General features: G+C 48.7%; 6 protein-coding genes across 6 annotated transcripts; 3 read left to right on the top strand and 3 right to left on the bottom strand.

Annotated features, from left to right (window-relative positions):
• Nucleotides 1-460: 460 nt before the first annotated feature.
• Nucleotides 461-1,312, top strand: T310_4839 (uncharacterized protein; the record flags this gene model as incomplete). The annotated part of the gene is made up of 1 exon (XM_013472284.1): nucleotides 461-1,312. The coding sequence occupies one exon, from the start codon at nucleotides 461-463 to the stop codon at nucleotides 1,310-1,312; it is 852 nt and encodes a 283-aa protein (XP_013327738.1).
• A 1,529-nt stretch (nucleotides 1,313-2,841) lies between these two features.
• Nucleotides 2,842-4,784, bottom strand: T310_4838 (uncharacterized protein; the record flags this gene model as incomplete). Its single annotated transcript, XM_013472283.1, has 4 exons — nucleotides 2,842-4,081; nucleotides 4,145-4,185; nucleotides 4,249-4,464; nucleotides 4,548-4,784. The coding sequence occupies 4 exons, from the start codon at nucleotides 4,782-4,784 to the stop codon at nucleotides 2,842-2,844; spliced, it is 1,734 nt and encodes a 577-aa protein (XP_013327737.1).
• A 1,060-nt stretch (nucleotides 4,785-5,844) lies between these two features.
• T310_4837 (1-phosphatidylinositol 4-kinase) lies at nucleotides 5,845-12,352 on the bottom strand (the record flags this gene model as incomplete). Its single annotated transcript, XM_013472282.1, has 10 exons — nucleotides 5,845-7,143; nucleotides 7,205-7,492; nucleotides 7,546-7,749; nucleotides 7,805-8,057; nucleotides 8,114-8,485; nucleotides 8,541-9,099; nucleotides 9,158-9,266; nucleotides 9,323-12,034; nucleotides 12,100-12,286; nucleotides 12,345-12,352. 10 exons carry the CDS (start codon nucleotides 12,350-12,352, stop codon nucleotides 5,845-5,847), a joined length of 5,991 nt encoding a protein of 1,996 aa, XP_013327736.1.
• Nucleotides 12,353-13,892: 1,540 nt separating this feature from the next.
• On the top strand, nucleotides 13,893-16,166 carry T310_4836 (Calcium/calmodulin-dependent protein kinase; the record flags this gene model as incomplete). The annotated part of the gene is made up of 5 exons (XM_013472281.1): nucleotides 13,893-13,934; nucleotides 13,994-14,531; nucleotides 14,582-15,174; nucleotides 15,229-15,359; nucleotides 15,467-16,166. The coding sequence occupies 5 exons, from the start codon at nucleotides 13,893-13,895 to the stop codon at nucleotides 16,164-16,166; spliced, it is 2,004 nt and encodes a 667-aa protein (XP_013327735.1).
• A 1,416-nt stretch (nucleotides 16,167-17,582) lies between these two features.
• Nucleotides 17,583-19,333, top strand: T310_4835 (Sterol 14-demethylase; the record flags this gene model as incomplete). Its single annotated transcript, XM_013472280.1, has 4 exons — nucleotides 17,583-17,828; nucleotides 17,898-18,095; nucleotides 18,146-19,198; nucleotides 19,262-19,333. 4 exons carry the CDS (start codon nucleotides 17,583-17,585, stop codon nucleotides 19,331-19,333), a joined length of 1,569 nt encoding a protein of 522 aa, XP_013327734.1.
• Nucleotides 19,334-19,651: 318 nt separating this feature from the next.
• T310_4834 (uncharacterized protein) lies at nucleotides 19,652-20,582 on the bottom strand (the record flags this gene model as incomplete). The annotated part of the gene is made up of 2 exons (XM_013472279.1): nucleotides 19,652-19,756; nucleotides 19,866-20,582. 2 exons carry the CDS (start codon nucleotides 20,580-20,582, stop codon nucleotides 19,652-19,654), a joined length of 822 nt encoding a protein of 273 aa, XP_013327733.1.
• Between the last annotated feature and the right edge of the window lie 5 nt (nucleotides 20,583-20,587).

The following is a 20,587-nucleotide window of genomic DNA, read 5'->3' as shown; positions in this document are numbered from 1 at the left end:
GCTCCCATAGTTCGAGATTTCGAGTGGTAAGTCGTCTTGATTCCTGTATCACCCCTCCCCCACAGCGTTGCGGATGCTGTCTCCGCCGATCGCCCCCATAGTCATACGTTTCTGCTAGGGCTACGATCATGCCACCCGGTCCTGATCATTCCAACCCCGTTCTGCGCATACATCTTTCTACCTACTGCAATCTCTCATCTTTCTTTCCCCTACGGAAACTTCATATTAACTCGGTTCATGGGATTCTAGTGTCTGGAATCCACTCCCTCACTGATCGGGGTTTTTGACGTCACCCGCCAGTGATGGCCTGAAACACATAGCACGTCGGTTCCACGTCGATCCTGACGTGCGCGCTTCTGTATTCTGGTCTTTCGTTCTGTCATTTCGAGCCTTCTTGGTCGGAGAAATTTCTCTGGCAAGCTCTCCGCCTCTCAATTCATTAACGTCGGGCCTTTCCGTCATGTCAACCGACCGTTCACACTCTCCTACATCCACATATCCTAATCACTATCGCCGTGGTTCTCTCACGCCGGGTGCCTCCTTTACCGAACTCTTTGCCATGACCAAAGGTTCTGGGGCAAATATGAATCTACAGGCAGGGAGCCCACCGTTCCCCAGTCCCATCACGACGGCTGTTGCCAATGCTCAGTCGAACCAGCAACGACGCCTGTCTATTACCACCTTGGGGCTGTCCGGGTCCCCAACGCAGACGTCTCCGTTTGGAACTCGAGCCATGCGGCGTGAAAGCCTGTCGAGCTCGGTAGGGTCCAACTCTGCGAGCCTCGAAGAGGCCGTGGATGATGTCGAAAACACCCCTCCCAACAGCCAAGCCTCTCCGTTCGCAAGGCGTGTTTCGTTTAGCGCCCAAGCGTTACGTGAGGTTCGCGGTGGAAGCGGAACTGGAAATGGTAGATATTCCTCTTCTGGACCATATCCCATGGCGGCGAAGCACCAGACCACATGGCTGGCCAACCCTAAGAATCCTTCCTCTGCATCCTCAGCCGCTGCAAGTACTAGCAAAAGTTATCCCAAGAACAATAGATCTAACCTATCCTGGCGACCACTAGGCGAGGGCTTCAACTGGTCTGAGGCTCTTCGGACCAGGGCCGAGCGTGCCCCTTCAATCGCGGGAATGTTCTCCACGTCACCCCAGACTCGGCAAACATCTCCAGTTAGTCCGCGAGCTCATCACCAGCGAGCGGCCTCAATCGCCATCATGGAGCAGCCGGCACGTGAAATACCAAAGGAACCCAGACAGAACAAGCCTGACTTCTTCCAAGAGAAGATCCTACGGGCTGACTTCATGGATTAGACGACCACGTCCGGTTTCTTTTCCCTGAAAAGTTCATCTGGAAAAGATACTCTTTTGAGTTTCTTAGGAAAGGTCAGATTCCAGTGGAGAAAAGTTCCGCCTTATCATCATGTGTTGCACCGTTTCGAGTTGAACAGAGTACGGAGTGTACCCTTTTGACTCTCGCTGCAGGAGAAGTCGTCTCTCATCTCCTGCTAAAGTGATATCAGTCAGGCCGAGGATATTTAACTCCAACTACTAGGCGAGTTGGTCGTTCCTTATTTCACCTCTGTTAGTCAAATGACCAGGACTTATTCCACTGAGGCGACACGAAACACGTCGAATCCAAAACGAAACTCCATCGATAGTGCGCATAACGGCGCAAAGGCGCAAGAATTTCGGATCTGTATGTGACATTACAAATATCGGTTCTTGCTTGACCTTTTATTGTTTGTTTTCACAGCGGGGCTGTGGAAAAATAAGGTGGTTCTGGGCGTGGGCGTATTCTATCTCTATTCCGCACGAGCAAACGGGCAGTCATGTCGATTCACTCAAAATTGGCTTTATCCCTTTCTCGCAATGTATGATTTATACAGGCATGTTCTGGAAGACTGCTCTTCAGTATGTGGGCTGGGCATTTCATAGGTACAGGGAAAAGGGAAACGCAAGGCATTTGTGATGTAAAAAAAGAGGACTTGTCACAGAATTGACAGAATGCCTCTTTCTTCGATCCTAGTTATGATGTCAATTAACCTATTCGATTTGTGATATTTGCTCCAGTCTCGATTTGTTGGCCTTTGAACCCTCGTTTTCTTTTTCTTTTCTTCATTCAGTTCAGCCTTTAGGCCTTCGGCGATGTCAGCATTTCCCATTTCGTCAGACGTCATGCATCCATTCGTCCACTTATGGACTTGCATACTTGCAATTGAAACTTGGAACAAAAGAGCGGATAATAAATTAAAAAAAAAAAGACTGCAATGCAGATATTGACAAAAAATGGCCCCATAGTCGTAGATATGGTTAAATATTTAATCGCCCGCCTTCTGCTGAATTCCGTCAGGTAGTATTTAACTTCTTTCGTCCATTGTCCTATTATACATTGTCCAGCAATTTAATCAATTTCTCACTGAAAGACGGATGGATGGATCACAACGCAGGCCCAAGGCGCGCCGTGCCATACGGATGTCGTAAGCTCTTTGCGATGCGATCGATAATCGGAACATCGATGATCTCTCCGTCAGTCATCTGGCATGGCCTGGGCCTGGGTAAGGACGGGCTATATGTACTCCCTCTACCTTATATAGTTGCATATTTATAACATGTTGATGTTGTGAGAAATGAAACCGGATAATACGCTGTGACTTGTATGTATATAATTTTAGGCACGGTGCTTAATGGATATAGATATAGTTCGGCAGAGTATATATACGTTATAGTTGCCCGTGTCAATCTTGAACGAGCGATCTACTGGGGTGAAGTCACGATGGCACTAAGGTTAGACAGATGGTAGACAGACAGTTTTCATCTAATAAGAATATATCGTCTCTAGGTTATCTATCATCTGGGAAAAGATTAGGCACAGAAAATGAGGAAAAGGAAAACGTAGGAAGTCTGTAAAGAGAATTAAGATTCTCAATATGGGCACTCTCGGTCTCGTCGAGTCCACCACCACCGACTCTTCTTCCCCTTTTGACCCGCTCCTTGTTGCCAGCTGCTCGATAATTGTTCTGAATCTGCTCCGTCGTGACGAGCTTGTCGCCGACACGATCATCATCGCCGGAAGATGGAGGAGGCACCCACTTGCTGCTCCTCCACGGCGTGACGTGCAAGACGTACATCATATCGATCTCCTCGAGAGTCTTGTTCTTCGACTCCAAAACGCAGACGTAGACGACGATGATGCCTACGAAGAGACAGCCCGCGAAGACGTATCCATAAGCAAAATCAATATCTCCGGCAATAAACGGAGTAAAGAAACTGATCAGAAAGTTCCACAGCCAGTTGGACGCCGTCGCCAATGCCATCGCCCGAGCTCGGTACCGGGACGGGTAGAGCTCAGCGACGATAGTCCAGATCATCGGACCCCATGTCATGGCAAAAGCAGTGATGAACAAGCACGCAAATACCACCATGGTTTTACCGGCTCCAGGAGTCGCTGGAGGGTCCTTGACATTGAGCGCAAAGTGTCCAACCGAGGCATAGACCATAAAACAGACAAACATGACAATACCCCCAGTGATGAGCGACTTGCGGCGACCAAAATGTTCAACAATATAAAGACCTCCGAAGGTAGTGCCGAAATTGACGGCCCCGAGAATCATCTGCGTGACAAAGCTGTTGCTGATGCCAGCGCCTCTGAACGTCGTAGTCCCATAGTAAAAGAAGTAATTTGCTCCCGTCAACTGTTGCAGGGCCTGAAGCGCCATGCCCAGGACGATTCTATATGCCATCCGAGGAGCCCGGAACATTTCGTACCACGGCTCATCCTTGGTCGACAACTCGGCATCGTGCTGCGCCTTGACTTCCTCGATCTCGCGCACTATGATCCGATGATTCTCATGAACTCCGTGAAGCTTAGACATCGTACGCTTCGCTTTCTCGACGCGTCCGTGTCGGAAATCGTAGCGAGGGCTCTCCGGGAAAAATAAGATCCCAACTCCCAGAAGCGACGGCCAGAGGAAGGTGATCCCCAAGGGAATACGCCAAGAGGCAGTGTTCTGGATGCCTTCCGTGCCATAATTGATGCAATATGCGACGAAGATTCCCAACGTAACAAATAGCTGGTATGAGCTGAACACGCGTTAGAATATCCTGATTGTGGATGAGGAATCGAAAGATTAAAGCCGCACTTACCAGATCATTGCGCCGCGGATGTGTCGAGGAGAACACTCTCCCTGGTCCATAATGTTAGCTCCAAGCTCCCCATCATCGTTATCATCATTCTTCCTGACACTCACCTGGTACATGGGAACAAGCAGGGAGCACGCACCCACCCCAACGCCAGTGATTAGACGACCGATCATAACCTGGTACCATTTCCCTTTCGACGAGGAGATCTGGACAATGATCCCCACACAGAGGATCACACACCAGAACGAGATGGATAGCTTGCGACCGACACGGTCTGCGAGAGGAGCGGCCAGTAGTGCTCCATTGAGTGTGCCAATCGACAGCTGGTAAAGGAGAACTAGGGTCAGGACCGGAAAGCGAACCACAAGCGCATCGCCAGGGGCTTCTTCGAAGAGAAAAGACCTACCAGACCGACAATCAACCCGGAACGAACATTGCTGAAAGCATAGTGTCCATCGGCATGGCGCTGACCGAACAGGTAAAGGTAATTATTCATGGCTTGGAATCCAGATATCTGACCCGTATCGTAGCCGAAAACCATCCCTCCTATTGAGGCAAAAGCCCCCAGTGCTAGCGATCGCCATGTCAAGAAAGGAATGGAAACATCATCGTACGGTCCTGCGATCTTCTCCCGATCTGACATTACGAGAGGAAGCCGGGGAAGCGGGCGAAAAGAGGACGGAGTATGAGATAGGTGCTACGACAAGTTCCTCAAACGCTACAAATACCGTAGTATGGTCTGCTGCTTCCTTCCACATGCAGGACAAGAGTCTGGGACAGGTTCTGTACGTCGTCTCTGTGACCACGAAGGGGGAATGCCATTCAAAAACACGGTGGCACTGTCAACCATTTTGGAACCGGTGACGACGGCGGCCATATTGCCATTATCCAGGAGGAAGCAGCGACATGAGCCCATTGAAGGCAAGAGTGGCAATGGAGGCAGACATCATTGCCTCATCGGAAAGACGAGGGCACAGCGAGGAACGATACCAGCTGCACCCGGGGCTCTCTTTTGCCAGATGAAGTTTTCAATACATGCCGGCCGCTGTAGCCGTTTCTCTGCTGTGCGCTATGGCATTGCATTATAATTTGTGTTGAGAGAAACAATGGAAGCCCATCATCATTTCTCATCCTCCTTCCCCACCCCAGTCCCAGCCTCAAGAACGTTCTGCATAAGATGTATGTACCTGCCAAGTGGTGTTCTGTCAAGTCGTCCTTGAAGACAGAAATGAATGCAGGAGACCTGGCATCAGGAAAAAGCAGCGAGCCCAGGTACACAGGCAGCAATGTCAGTATGCGGGTTGGACCTGCAAGTCGCCCGCCCTGGCCGAAGCTGCGGATTGACGTCACAGGTGGAAACGGGCCGACATCTTCATGACAATAACAATCCATGTCTCCCCATATTTCGCTTCGTCTTCGCGCAAAATCCAGCGAAAGAAAACAGTTCCGACTGCCTATCGATTGACAATCGAGATCATCTCCAATTGATTAAGTTCTATATATATTATATACAACTATCAACAGACTAGAGGAATTGGATCCACCAGGGCAAGGGAACTGTCACTTCTATCTGGATTCGATATCACATGTTTATCTCACTTGAGATACAAAATCTGCGATACGCTGTATGAGTCACCATCCGGGTGAATGTAATGAGATCATGTCTGTAGCCTGACTTGATCTTTGTTTTGCCGCGCTGCGGATCAGTAAGGAATACCATTGGTCATCAGCTGGAATTGATCGTATCCCTTGGTAGAGAAGCTGAGGTAGCTCTTGCGGATTAGCTCCCGCATGTAATCTGCCGCCTCTCGCTCGCTCTTGTCGAGCACAAACCGGTCGCGGAAGTTCTTCAGGGTGTCTGGTTTGAAGCAGGGCAAGCCGCTGTCGAGCATCATCGTCACGATATGCATCAGCTTCGTTGCATGCGGACGAGAGGCTAAGAACGCTTTGACTGTAAGCGACTCGAACCATCGGTATGGCTGGGTAGTCGTGGGGTCATGACTGTGAGTGCCGGGGAGATGGATTCCGGTGCTGGAGACTCCGCCACCAGCCAGGTGTTGTCCACCACCCATGACCGCCACCATCTCCGAGGTCAGTTTGAAAGGAGCCCGCTCAAAGCGAACCCCTCCCGGAGCGATATCGAAGCAAAATCCAAAGTCGATGTGGATGATATGGCCGGCATCATCGATCATGATGTTGCCGTTGTGTCGATCTTTAAACTGCAGAAGGTAAGAGATGACCGAGTAGGAGGCCATGCTCTTGATAAAGTTGGTTCGCGCCTCCTGGAATCTCGTAGATTCTTCGCCTCCATACTTGGTAACAAAGTAATCATACAGCCCGTTCACGGCTTCGCGACCAAGCATGTCACGAGAGATCGAATTGGGGAGGACATCAATGACCCCGCAGCCAGGTGCCGTAGCAGTGACACGGTATGGGAACACCCAGACGTCGAGTCCCACGTTGGCAAAAATACTTCGAAAAGCCGCAATCATCTGCAGGGCGAGCACATCTTGCCGACAATCGTCACCGACCTTGAATATGGCGGACTGCCAGACTTCGTACGTTTCCTGGCCTCCATCCGCTGACGCCTGGACTGTGGAATCAGCCGTGCTATCTCGCGCCCTCTGGTTCGCGGTCTTTGGCTTGTCCACAGTATCATCAGTTCGACGCCTAGTCTTCTTGATCCGGAATGTGGCCATGTAAGGAGCCTTTGCATGGCTCTGTAGCGGTTTTCCCGATTTGCGGTCTATCCCGACGACCACGCCATCCGGATTACTGGGAAGATACACCCCAACTTCAACTTTGATTTTGCGCAATTCTTCTTCGATCTTTTGCTTCTTCTCAGGCTTACTCTTCTTGATATACGGTCGCAGTTTCCCGGAGACTCCCGTGATCTCGTTGAAGAAAGAGAATTCCCTCTCATAGAAGTCTCGTTCCTCGCTCGAAAAGCTCGACACCAGCATGTCCATAAAGTTATCCAATGTGGGCTTGATGGGATCAGGCTACAATTCAGTCAGCGAGCGCCGTAACAAAAAATAGGTGAGAGCTTCTTGGAACCCCTACAATTTGAGAATCTTCATCCTTGTATGCATTAGCTTTCATGTTCCAGATCACTTGGTGTGCGAATAATTGAGACAGCTTCGCGGACTCGAAAATGTATCGCTCCACGTAACCCAAGGCATCGTATCGTAAGGCTTGGACAAGCTGGGGAACGAAGAAAAATCTGACATCGATGGGGTGGCTCTCTAACGCTCTCATTGCGTATTGTAAAATGAATGGATGGTTGCCATAGGCAGGTAAGAAATATGTGAGGGCCTCAATGGGCGGCACAGGAGCCCAATACAATAAGTACTATCAAACCGTGTCAGCCTAAAAGACCGCAAAGAAGTGGCCGAAAGACAAACCTTGAGTTGGAAGGAAATGTCCGCTGGTAAAGCTGAGCCGAACATAATTTCGAGACTCTCTGGCACGTCCAGCGCCTTCTCGGGGAAGTTGAGAAGCAACCAACGCACGTCGTTGCGGATCTTATCTGATGGGAACCGAGCTGCTATTTGAATTGCCAAGCTGGCACTCTCCGCCCATGCAATTCTGAGCAACGAGGCAATTCCCTAAGACCGATACATCAGCTGCGTCAAACCAGCTGGTCCTAGAGGTATAACTAACCTCAGGGTTATTCTTGTTACCGAAACCCGGCATATAGTGTCTTTTCTCCTGTTCAAGTGGGTAGAGCCACACTTTGAGACGTGCCCGCTCATTTTCAATCAGAGTTTGTAGCAGCTCTTGCTTGCTCTGTAACGTTTTATACGACCCCGAATTGGCAGAGCCTATGCTGGCAACGCTCTTTAGAGCAGATGCAACGTCATTAAGTACTTTGTCTTCGGCCTTAATTTGCAGTCGGTTGCCGCCAAAAGACCACCTAGAAGAAGCTTGGCGTTAATAACGATATTCAACAATTGTTGCAAGGTTGCTAACCTAGGCGGATGTCTGAACCAACTTAGAGCGGCCGACAGAATCTGATCTTTCAATTTCCATTTTGAGATGGCGCTTTGAGTCGTCGAGTGCTTGAGGACTCTTAATCCGAACAAGATGATGTGAAAGTGGACCTCTCTAGCTAGGGGATGTCCGTATGTTTCTTTCAGGCCTACGAGAGTACTGCTGATCACGCGACAGAATATCCTCTGTGAGTGCGGACTGCCTAGCCGGATAGCGTTAAAATGGCTTTCGAAAAATTGAAGAATGCGTAAGTGTGGAGAAAGAATATCCTGGGCCTTTTGCTGTTTCCTAAGCATGGAGGCTTTATCTGTAGGTAGAAGTTCGATATTTGTGACGAATGGATCCGGATGACTGCACTCGGTTATTATCCAGCGACGCATCTTGTTCGATTCACATTTGCACTTACTTGAAGGAAGGATTGAAAATTCCTTTCTTGCGTTGAACGGTCCTTTCCCAAGCTTCAGCCACTTCAACCAGGATTCTAGATTCCGTGTTCTGGTTCTCATGGATTACACCGAGCCAGAGTGAGATCCCAAAGTTTATTGACTCCTTTGTGAATCTCTGAAAGGGTATCCCGACCAGGTAGTGAACTATTGAAGGGTGAGCTTCATTGCCACTGCATAGCAAAGCAGCGGCCCGCCGCAACGCTTCGCGAAGTTCGTCAGTAGAGACATCGATCCCATTGGATATCTGATCAGAAAGATGGGCCAAGATCACTTCCATATCTTTGACAGCTTGGGATGTGTCTGACGCAGTGGCGCGGATCTCCAGGCCTTTGATGATTCGATCGTTAGAGAAGGAATGACAGCACAGGAGTTGGGCACACGAACTGGACTTGTCAGCCATGCTGGCTCGACTGCTCATTGGCGGCACTTCTGAATATCGGTATTCTTGACGCGTAGTGTACTGTGCAATAAAATCAGACGCAAAGTTGACCGTGTCTATGCCATAATTGTCAATGGAACCTGGAATGAAAAGTTGTCAGTTTAGACGGACGTGTACATTTGCGGGCAACCCGCGTACCCAGTCGTTGATCACTCTGGGGAATAAGAGATGCCATCTCCAGAGCAAACGAGCGGCCTAATGAAATATGGCCATATGCTCCGTCATCCTCATACTCTGAAAGATACGTCTGCGGTACGATGAGTCAACTCCGTCTCAAGCAGTGCACCAATTAATCGAACTCACCTGCAAGAGGCCCTTAACGTCCAGCGGCGCAATATTTACAACCGTCGTCACCCAACCTTTAGCTCTGATGTAAAACGAATCTAGTGTGCGTCTTCTGAATTCGTAATTGTCGGATAATTCAACCTTAACCTGGCCTCTGGAGGAGGTGAAAGTGGATTTCCAACCAAACTCATCCAATTCTCCCTCAAGGCAAGATGACCACATGACAGTCAGAAGGTCCAGCAAGGCGAATAGCGAGTGTCTTTCACATAATGCTGAAGGAGATCTGCTAATAATCTTGTTCGCGCAAGAGATGGCAACTTCCTGCACCCTGCCTATGCGATGGCAGCAGGCCACAAAAATCTCAGCCAGCTGCTTTGACAGACATGGGGCCGAGAACTCCTCGTTTTTCCCAGACAGGGTTTTTGCCAAGTAAATGCTGACAGCCTTATCAGCAACAGCGTCCATACAACCGCCCATTTCGGATGTATTCAGCATCGGGTCGAGGAAATAAGTTAGAATTTTTGTGCAATCTCCAGAGGACGCCCGCAAACTTTCAATAAGCAAGCTTGCATTCAGAAAGATGGTTTTTGGATAGTTCAGGCGTTTGACATCAGACTCGTGGTCAGGTAATTCGCTAATGAGCATCCTCTTCTGCTCGGCGACTCGGTGAGGTGCCATGCCTCGCCTCAGAATGGTGTTCAGCTCTACATCACTCTCCAGAACCTCAGTCCGGTTTTCGGGCACCAATGGAGGTGAGTGTTGGGCGAGAACACGGAGCTCGTCGCAATATCGTCGGCCAACATCAGAATTGAGCGATATACCGTGAACTGCGATATTAAACCAAGCGTCTCTGAATAGAGCAGCCATATCCTCGTCATATTCAGAGATCTCGGGAGGATCACCTATGGTTTCATTTCGCAAGGAGACAAGAAGTGCCAGAGGCTTGAGAAGGGGAGTAATATCATCTGGCGAGAGCACAATATCTTTTTGTCGGTCATGTTCAAGATCGGTTACATCTCCCTTGTTAACAATGCTTTCCAAGAGGTGAATTAGGTAAATCCTGTAAAGCGAAGAGTTTCGTTTCAGGCTGACAGAGAGATAGGTTCTCGCATTCTGGACGGCGTCAAGAATTATACTGTGGCCCTTGGCAAGCCCTTCTCGATGGAGACGGGTATAAAACTTGAGCAGCAGCTGAAACTCAGTTAGACTGTTGCTCAGTGCCAGAGTGGCTGTCTCTTGAATGATGCAGGCGTCCACGACGATATTGATTTTTCCAATTTTCTGAAGGAGCATCGACTGCGCTAATGCAGTGATCTTATCATCATTACAGCTAGTAGCAATCGTGACAATGGCGTGGATGACATTGCGGTGAGTTACCGTGGTTTCCTCCTCGCCATTGCAAGAAAGAGAAATCACGCTCTCGTTGGTCGGTTGCGCGTAGGGTTCAGGATTGGCGCCGTTCTCAAGAGTGTCAACTGAATACTGAGCGGACTTCTCGGTGCTTGTGGCAGTTGGACTCAATACATTTCCTAATGAATATAGTGTCGTGATGACGGAATCTTGAGACAAAATATTCAAGACCTGGGCAAGGCAATGGGCGGCCACTGAAACAACAGGACCAGTCGTTCCACCTTGGACAATAAACCTAAGCAAGGAACGACTCAGATTTGAAGCGTTGGAAGGCGATAATCTCGCGATACTAGCGACAGTCTTCAAAGCAACAGTGGCTAAGTCAAAGCTCGCCATCTGGTTTGCATCAGCAAGGGTGTCCTCGAGCCACGAAAGCAACAACTCGATATCCGCTGATTCTTCATCCAATATAACGCAGTTGAGAAAGCCAACAAGAGCCGAAGCTTTCACAGAGAATGCCAGCTCCTGCTGCCAAGATGAACCAAGTTGTAGATAATCAGAACCGTCTTCGAGGAGATGGATTTCCTCTGCAATGGCATTCACCAAATGTTTGACGAGAGCACCCTCTGCGTCATCACTGTTGCCTCTTGGGACAGCTACTCCGGTCATGTAGTTATCCAGAAGCCTTTCATCATTGACAGTCTGCGCTCCGAAGACTGTCGTGATTGTGCATGCCTTAACAAACTTCATAAAACCCTGCTGTAATAACATAGCACCCAAAGGGCGACCTTGGGCTGCATAGCGTCGAGAATACCTTCTCCAATCTCGCAAGACATGGTCGGATGTATTTGAATTACGGATTGTGGATGAAGCAGTCTCAACGGCCACCAGAAAACCCTCGGACAATATTCCCTGCACCTGCTTGATTATGTCCAATTTCTGCGCAGCCGTCCAGAAATGAGCGTAAGGTGCGGATGCCTCCAAAAACCCAACGAAGGAGACTGTGAATGCCATTATATCCGCTGACTCTTTTGGCTCGCCGGGATCGTCTGCCCGGGAACGCTGACTGGGCCCAGGAGCGATGGCGTCCACTGCTTGAGCGCAGTTTGCTAAGTATGTGGCAACAGCATTCGCCGCTGTGTCCTGAAGAGAAGGGTGGTTCAACGCCAACGAAAGGAGGGCAGTTGTCAGGCTGCGGGTTAATTCTTCCCATGGTGATGGCTTGATGCCAACCAGGAATGGAGAGGACCGGAAGAGCTGACTATGGGACTCGGGCAAGTACTCGGAAAGTTGCGAAACCAATCTCACCGCGTGGTCAAGATGAGACACTGTCGGTGAGGTCTTGCACAAAGCAAGTAGAATTTCCAGCTCTCGAATGGTCTGTTCCTGAGTCAGCCCTCATATACCAAAGGCTAGAAGAGATCAGATTTTGTCGATAGACGGACCATGGGCACTCGAGAGGTCGGGGCCTGGCCCCTGAAGACACCGTCTAAAGAACCATTGGATTGCAGCTTCGGTCCACCGCATGCTTTAAGGAGTCGGTTGATGTCCTGTTCCCCGTGATATTCCTTTGACTTGACTCCAAGCGCCGCGAGTTTCTCGAAGGCTGAGCGCCTTACGTCCACGGAGGACCTGTAACAATAACGTGGTCAGCACAGCGACATTCGGGAATCCAAAGGTCTGAGCTTACGCATCCATTGCAGTTTCTAGGCACCTCCCGGGTCCAAGATCACAAAGGAAAGACCTTTGTATGAACTTGGTTACCGGCAATTAACCGAGGGCGTAACCCAACGACAAATACAGCAGAATCAAGGTACCTAGGTACGTAACCATACCAGGTATACTAGGTCTCTGTACCCCGTACTCTGTACCTGAGGCGCGGAGCTGCCTTATCCGGTTTGGCGCCGCCGTGCTATGGTCCGATCGGGTTAGGCACTCCTAGTCCCGAGAGAATGTGCGCAGTATTAGGTACCTTAACGTTGGAAACTGGGAAGCTTCGAAATCGGAATCTTACGATCCAAAAATGTATTGGAGCAGCTCGACAATGTTGGACATAGACTTAATTTGCTACTGTTCGATGCATGACCTCCTGGAAGCCATGGAAGGAGAGGACAAGGGAGCAAGAAAAAGTTGTGATGTACTGGAAGATAATACAACAAGAGAGTAGCTGTGAGGGGATGTCATGTGTATGCGTTGATGAGGTCCATTTCATATTCTAGACAGCAGGCCAGGCAGAAGTTATTTCCATCGTAGGGATTCCTGACTCTCGGCCTGATTTCCTTTTTACTACCCTCATAGTGAGTAATCGATTACGTAGCAAGGACATATAGTATTGACAGCTGACTACCTGGCTTAGATCTATACTAGTACCAGCACGGATATGTAAATGCACAGAGGAATATATACGGAGTACACAGTATGATGGTTGAGTTTCTCAATTTATCAATAATGCTCAATTCTAACTTACTTGCCTTACATAAGAAGATATGAGCTGTGCCGCAAGTGTACTAACCATGGTCAAGCATATGCATGTTTTCTGTTATTGCATTTCAACACAATCCTTCAACTTTAGAGACTAGTTCTGTTGCATGGTGTCCCTATCCCTCAATTCATTGTAGCATGGGCATTGAGGGAACTATACGCTTTAACTCACACGTAACCAAGCCCGCAGAAAATTTATATAATGATGTAATATAACCCTTTTTGTGTAATGCACTACTATATATATGCATATCCAGTGCTATTTGCTGAGGATACACATATTCGGGAGAATAGAGCTGTCTTGATATGCTAAATATGGTCTGCCAAGTCAATAACACCATATCTGAAGACAGCTTGTACAACGCAAGAAGCTGTGTAAACGAAAAAAGATAGAACCTCTTACAACTAGGATTATTGTCTGTCGTGACCTGCTCGGGCTCCCTAGTTTAGCGCTGTATATACTCCGTAGTTGGAAGTTGTTCGGAGGGTGGAGCACTACTGCATCACTAGCCTACAGTGCTCTGCCAGCCTTTGTAGATAAGAATGATCATTACAAGCCACCTTAGGAGAATCAAGCACTCATAGTGCACGAAAAAATTACCATCAGTGCGCCAAAATGCTCAGATAAAAGAATTGTTGGTTTTAAACTGTGGTGTCTTCGCTTGGCGGAACTGCCTTCGGCACAAGGCGCCTTTTAGCTGAATAGCGGCAACTACCGCGTTCCTGATTGATTCTTCGGCTTCCGTGGAAAAGAAAAATGGCACCTCGAAATGAGAAAAGCTCATTGAAGCGCGGTAGGGTATGAATAGCCCGAGACTTTGCTTTGTTTCATCCTAACTAACCAGCTTGGCTCCACAGGTTAGTCTAGACAACGACTCGCAAGATCAGAAGAAACCGCGACGCTCAGAGCGAATATCCTCTCAATCCGGGGCCAAAGCTACTACGCCTGTCAACAAGACTTATCTTCCGACTCCCTTGACTCATCATGACTCCACCACGGATGTCCAGAAGGAAGTGACGGCAACACCGGCGGAAGGTTGTCATACTCCAACTTCGGATGAACAACCACCGGCATTTTCATCTCCACCTGGTGATACCCAGACACTTTCTCAATTCGTCTATCCACCCCGAGGATTTGCCGATGAAGTCGAAGATGAGGCTGCTGAGGGGGTTTGGGGGTATTTAATCCCTCTCGACGACAAATTTGGGCATGCACTCGTTTTGAAGAAACGGAGTAGCTGTGAGCCCACAGAGCCCGGAAGGTCAAGCGGAAGGAATGGCAACCCAGCAAACAAGAGCGTGAAAAACAGTCAAAGATCTGGAAAGACTACGGAGACCAAGATCTCGCAAAACTTTCCTCCTAGTGGCTTCCTTATTGGACGTCACCCTGAATGCGGTAGGTGAAAGCAATATTATGGTTAGAATTGAGCTGATAACGAAGCGCAGACCTTGTTCTCAACATCCCGACGATATCTAATCGACATTGTTTAATATTTAATGAAACGAGAAACGGCGATGCAGTGGCAATCTTGGAAGACCTTTCAAGCAATGGAACTTTCGTCAATGAAGCTATTGTTGGACGGAATAAGAATCGTGAGCTTGAAGACGGTGATGAAGTTACCATTGTTGATGAGGCCCGTTTCGTTTTTCGGTACCCAAGGACAAGGGAGACAAGCGGGTTCCGTCAACAATACCGGATCCTTCAGCAGCTTGGAAAAGGCCATTTTGCAACGGTCTACCTGTGCGTGGAGCGCGCTACAGGGACCAAATATGCCGTCAAAGTATTCGAAAGACGCCAGAGTGAATCGCAGAGATCACAGACGGATACTCTACAGCAGGAGATTGCTCTTTTGATGAGTGTCAATCATCCAAATGTCCTATGTCTGAAAGATACGTTTGATGAGCGCGACGGAGCTTACCTAGTGCTTGAGCTTGCCCCAGAAGGCGAACTGTTTAATTACATCGTCAGGAATCAGAAACTTACGGAGAGCGAAACTCGCAAGGTGTTTATCCAGCTTTTCGAGGGTCTGAAATATCTGGTGAGGAACCTTTATGTCCCTACGTTTTGACAACCCCATGCTAATATCAAGAAGCATGATCGGGGGATTGTTCATCGAGACATCAAGCCTGAGAACATCCTTCTCGTAGACAAGAACTTGAATGTGAAATTGGCGGACTTTGGCCTGGCGAAAATCATTGGGGAGGATTCCTTCACGACAACATTGTAAGATGCCCCTTTTCTTCTCATGCACGCTCTTTCAATTTCTAATGGCACAATTTGCAGATGTGGGACACCGAGCTGTAAGTCACAATCCTAGGTTATCCCTTCAGTATCACTCTAGTTTCTAATCAAGTAGATGTCGCGCCGGAAATTCTCGAGGAGTCTCGACATCGAAGATATACGAAAGCTGTGGATATTTGGTCGCTTGGAGTGGTGCTGTATATTTGCCTCTGTGGGTTTCCGCCATTCTCAGACGAGCTCTATACTCCAGAGAATCCATACACTCTGGCCCAACAGATCAAAATGGGCCGCTTTGATTACCCGTCTCCATACTGGGATTCAGTTCCCGATGTGGCCTTAGATTTAATTGATCGAATGCTCACTGTCGACGTTACCAAACGGATCACGGTGGACGAATGTCTCGAACATCCCTGGATAACCGGCAAATATCCAAGCGTCACCGATAGCACCGATGGGTTGGTTGGGGCAATGGGCCAATTGGACTTTTCTAAACGCAAGGTCGAGCGGGAACGTACGCTGCTCAGCAGCATCAACAATGTCGAGGTCAGCGAGATTGTTGAAGACGACAATTCGCAGGTGAAGGTATTTCGTAAGAATGCAGCTGGCAAGCGGGTTCACAATCAACCTGCCAAAAGGAGTGAGCAACGCGAACCCTCACCAGCCGCCAACCGTGCTCCGGAAGAGTTCATCAACATGGGGGGTCGTGGGGATCCGATCTTGTTCGACGACGAGTCGACCAGCCGCAATGTACCGACCGACCTGCCACATAATGTCCAGCAGAAGAAGTGAATGATCGTTCATTTGGGTCTGTCTTTCCTGACTGACGCTACTGTCCGTGGGCCCCTACTTGGCTTTATTTTCTCATCAGTCACCCTGATCATCTCTTTTCGCTTTCTCGATGCCACGTACAAGTCTCCACATGGTACAACTGTCACATGCCCGCATATATTCTGAAAGCTTTAGAAGTGTGGTGGGCAGATGACACAAGTCCAATATGTGCTCCTCCGGATTCAACAGGCACTGGGAATTACTTCCCCTGTCAGCCTAATTTTCGTATATCTAGTGTTGCTTTCTTACGCTAAAATTTGGAAGCATTGGAGATATCGGTTGGTTGCAATGGAAAACTATAACCATTCTGCATGGGTTCGGATTTAATAAAGCCTTGTGCTGGGCTGATGTCCTTTAGTGATTGCTTTGTTCCAGGAATTGGCGCCGGTTCATCTGCCACCAAAGCCATTCTGATGTGATCTCCATAGTAGAAACGATTAGAGTTGAGAGCTCTGGACGAGACAGTCCCAGTAAAGTAAAAAGAACAATCATATAGTAAGAACATATCGTTATCGCTCTTTGCGTCTAATCAACATCATACTATTGTCCTCAGATCTAGTTCTTGTTCTCAATTTTAATAGGCAGAAACATTAAATTTGATAATAAGGTGCACCGACGTTTGCATTCCAAGTACTCCGTACACGCACGTATATTGGCGTATAGTTTGAACACATAGCTGTAGTCTTGACCAGTGATTTCTTTTCTAAAGCTAGCCATGGAGGTCAATTCGTTCATCACGAGATGATAATACCCGTACTGTTGTGCGTATATTATTTATTGATTACTCTTTAGCCTCTCCCTATAATCATTATTTACAGATTACCCTGTGAGATTCTGTGGGAAGATAATCCCTGCACCGCGTGCGCAGAGGAATCAACGCTTTTTTTGTTTCCCGCGTCCGACGGGAGTGGCGTGATACCGGCCTACCGGGAAGCTGATTGCAGAGTAGTAGTAGTACGAGCACTAATTAGCCAGGGGTACGCAGTTACAATTTTCCGAACTAATTAAATTTGAGCCATTCAAGAATACTCAGTACAGAGGCTCAGCAATGACCACGGATTGTCCTGGGCTTCGCGCGGTTCGGTAACTCCCCTAGGAAGGTTAGGCCAGGTACCTGACCCCGTGGTCCCACTAATATAATATACTGGCGCTCCTTTGGATTCTTGCAAGCGACTGCAGGTGGTTGAGACGTCCCTGTACTCCGACCAGTACAGGCCGCAATTATTGTTTGCTTCTGTAAACACAACACCACCCTCTCCCAAGGCGTCGCCCGCTTCAAGTTAAAGCCTGCGTCGGCAGGAGACGCTCTCGGTTGTCAATCGCCATCTCTCCCACTCGTCCGTCCCCTTACAATCTTTGGCAGTTGCCACTGCCATCATGGGTCTTTCCTCTCGCATTCTTGACAGAATTTGCGAGCAATGTTCGGCTCAGTCCATATACGTCCTATTCGGGCTCGGCCTGTTGTCTTTGGTCGCGCTGTCGGTTGTGGTCAATGTCTTGGCTCAGCTTTTGTTCAAGAATCCTAACGAGCCCCCGGTCGTCTTCCATTGGTTCCCATTCATCGGCAGCACAATCAGTTATGGCATGGACCCGTACAAATTCTTCTTCAAGTGTCGTGAAAAGGTGTGTGTTCTTAGGAGGGGATGTTTGCGAGGAAGAGGGGAGATTAGCCGCTGACTAGCATCTAAACAGTACGGCGATATCTTCACCTTCGTCTTACTCGGCAAGAAGACGACTGTTTACTTGGGAACAAAGGGAAATGACTTCATCCTCAATGGCAAGTTGAAAGATGTTTGCGCTGAGGAAGTTTACTCGCCCCTGACCACTCCCGTCTTTGGGAGGAATGTGGTCTACGACTGCCCGAATTCCAAGCTCATGGAGCAGAAGAAGGTAGGCGACGAGGGTGGTAGTCTTCAGGTGAATGCTAACTCAAGAAACAGTTTGTTAAATTTGGTCTTACTTCTGAGGCGCTTAGATCCTACGTCCAGCTCATCACTGATGAGGTGAACATGTTTATTAAGTCATCTGGCGTTTTCCAAGAACCGAAAGGGACCTTCGATGTTTGCAAGACTATGGCGGAGATCACGATCTACACCGCTTCTCGATCGCTTCAAGGGAAGGAAGTCCGTGATAAGTTCGACTCGACATTCGCAGAGCTCTATCACGACCTCGACATGGGCTTTGCTCCTATCAATTTCATGCTTCCATGGGCGCCACTGCCGCACAACCGCAAGCGTGATAGAGCGCAAAGGAAGATGGCTGAAACATACATGGAGATTATCAAAGAGCGGCGCCGGGCTGGCGGCAAAAAGGACTCGGAGGATATGATCTGGAACCTGATGTCGTGCGTGTACAAGGATGGAACACCAGTTCCTGATGAAGAAGTCGCACACATGATGATCGCTCTTTTGATGGCTGGACAGCACTCATCTTCGTCGACAATATCTTGGATCGTTTTCCGCCTCGCTTCCCGGCCCGACATCATGGAAGAGCTTTACCAGGAACAACTCAGGGTACTCGGTTCCGATCTTCCCCCTTTGACATATGAGACTCTCCAGAAATTGGATCTGCAAGCGAAGGTCATCAAGGAGACCCTCCGTTTGCATGCTCCTATTCATTCAATCATCCGCGCTGTAAAGAACCCGATGCCTGTTGAAGGCACTCCCTATGTGATTCCGCCCTCTCATAATCTGCTCTCGTCACCAGGTGTCACTGCACGATCAGCTGAGCATTTCCCAAATCCTTTGGAGTGGGATCCTCACCGATGGGACAGTTCTGTGAGCACGGAAGATGACGAGAAAGTTGATTATGGTTATGGCTTGGTCAGCAAGGGAGCTAGCAGCCCATACCTTCCCTTCGGTGCTGGCCGCCACAGGTGCATTGGTGAGCAGTTTGCCTATGTCCAGCTCGGTGCTATCACTGCTGCTCTGGTGAGGACGTTCAAGTTCAAGAATCTTCCCGGTGTTCAGGGGGTTCCTAAAACAGACTATTCTGTAAGCATCCATTCGCATCTTTGACTTGTCTGGAATTTTCTAGGACTAATCTTTGGTATGCAGTCTCTGTTCTCGAAGCCGTACGCCAACTCCCTAATTCAGTACGAGAGACGTGACGCGCCTGTCAAAGCATAATCACTATTTCCAATCTGGTTATTCCTTCAACTTACGTACCTTGTGGCTCGTGCATGTGAATCTACCTCTCGCCCTAGCCTGTTCTCCTCTCGATTCCGCGGCATAGATATCAAGTTGCACCTTACGGCACCGTACTGGTTCTTAATCGATATTCTGTAAATCATTCGATTGCTTCCCCGATAAATGGTTGTTTTCGGCTTGTTGCATGTCTACCTAATTTAATGTACAAGTATAGATGAGATCATTGTTATAATGTACACGTTCATCAAGGCATCCCAGAAATGCCCTCCCAGCAATTCGCTTTACACATTTACCTATTCACGAAACAGAACAGTGCTGATGGGAATGAGAAAATACAATTAAAGTTGCAAAAGTAGCCATATGTGTGATACAGATATAGTATACAGACAATCCCCCTTCTACCTATAGAATCACAGAAATAAGGACGATGCAGAGTATGAAAAGCATGTTGCATCATATATCATGAACCGTTCGCCGCTCGCCTCTCTGCGGCTCTCCTCTTTGCCCTCACTTCTGCGCGCCGTCTCTCGCCACCATCGACTTTATGTCCTCGCTTGTCTTCCCACATACCCTCCACTACTCGAATCAAGGCAGCAGAACCGTTTGTGCCTTTGATCGGTTGCAGATAGGGGCCTTTGATCATAGACCCACGATGAATCTTCATCTGTGCATACTTTTTGAGAGGAGTTGATGGGTCGTGGTGGTATTCTGTTGCATCCGGTGGAAGGTTGACGATTGCCTTTTTCATACCCGGTGATAAATTCGCAGATGCAGTGACCGGAAGAGTAGAAGTAGAACCACTGTTATTCGCGTTCTGAATAGGAGTGTCTGCTGGAACTTCAACGACGCGAAGCTGGGCAGCACCGTTCACGACGTGATCCAGGTCTCCACCTGGGCCATAAATTCCTCGCCTAAACTTCTCGCGCCATCGGAGAAGATATCGTCTCTGACGAGCGGGTTCGATTCCCAGGTCTCGGAGCTCAGCCGATGTGAGCGAGAAAAGCTTGTCCCAAGAGGAGAATTTGCTGGCATGCTTAACCATGTCGCGGCCGATCAAGGTCAAGAAGGTCTGAACGTCGGGTACAAATGGCGTAGGTGAAGGCACAGACGGAGCCCCGGATTTCTGGTGAAGACATCGGACACATCTGTTTGATGTGACAAAAACGTTGAGTAATCGCGACGGCATGAAGCCGAGACGTGGATTGGGAGCAACCATTTTGACAGACATGGTGG

Source organism: Rasamsonia emersonii (genome assembly GCF_000968595.1).
Source record: "Rasamsonia emersonii CBS 393.64 chromosome Unknown ctg1118621760180, whole genome shotgun sequence".
NCBI classification, from domain to species: Eukaryota; Fungi; Ascomycota; class Eurotiomycetes; order Eurotiales; family Trichocomaceae; genus Rasamsonia; species Rasamsonia emersonii.
Note: the sequence above shows the minus strand (reverse complement) of the source record. Positions and strands in the feature narration are given on the sequence as shown.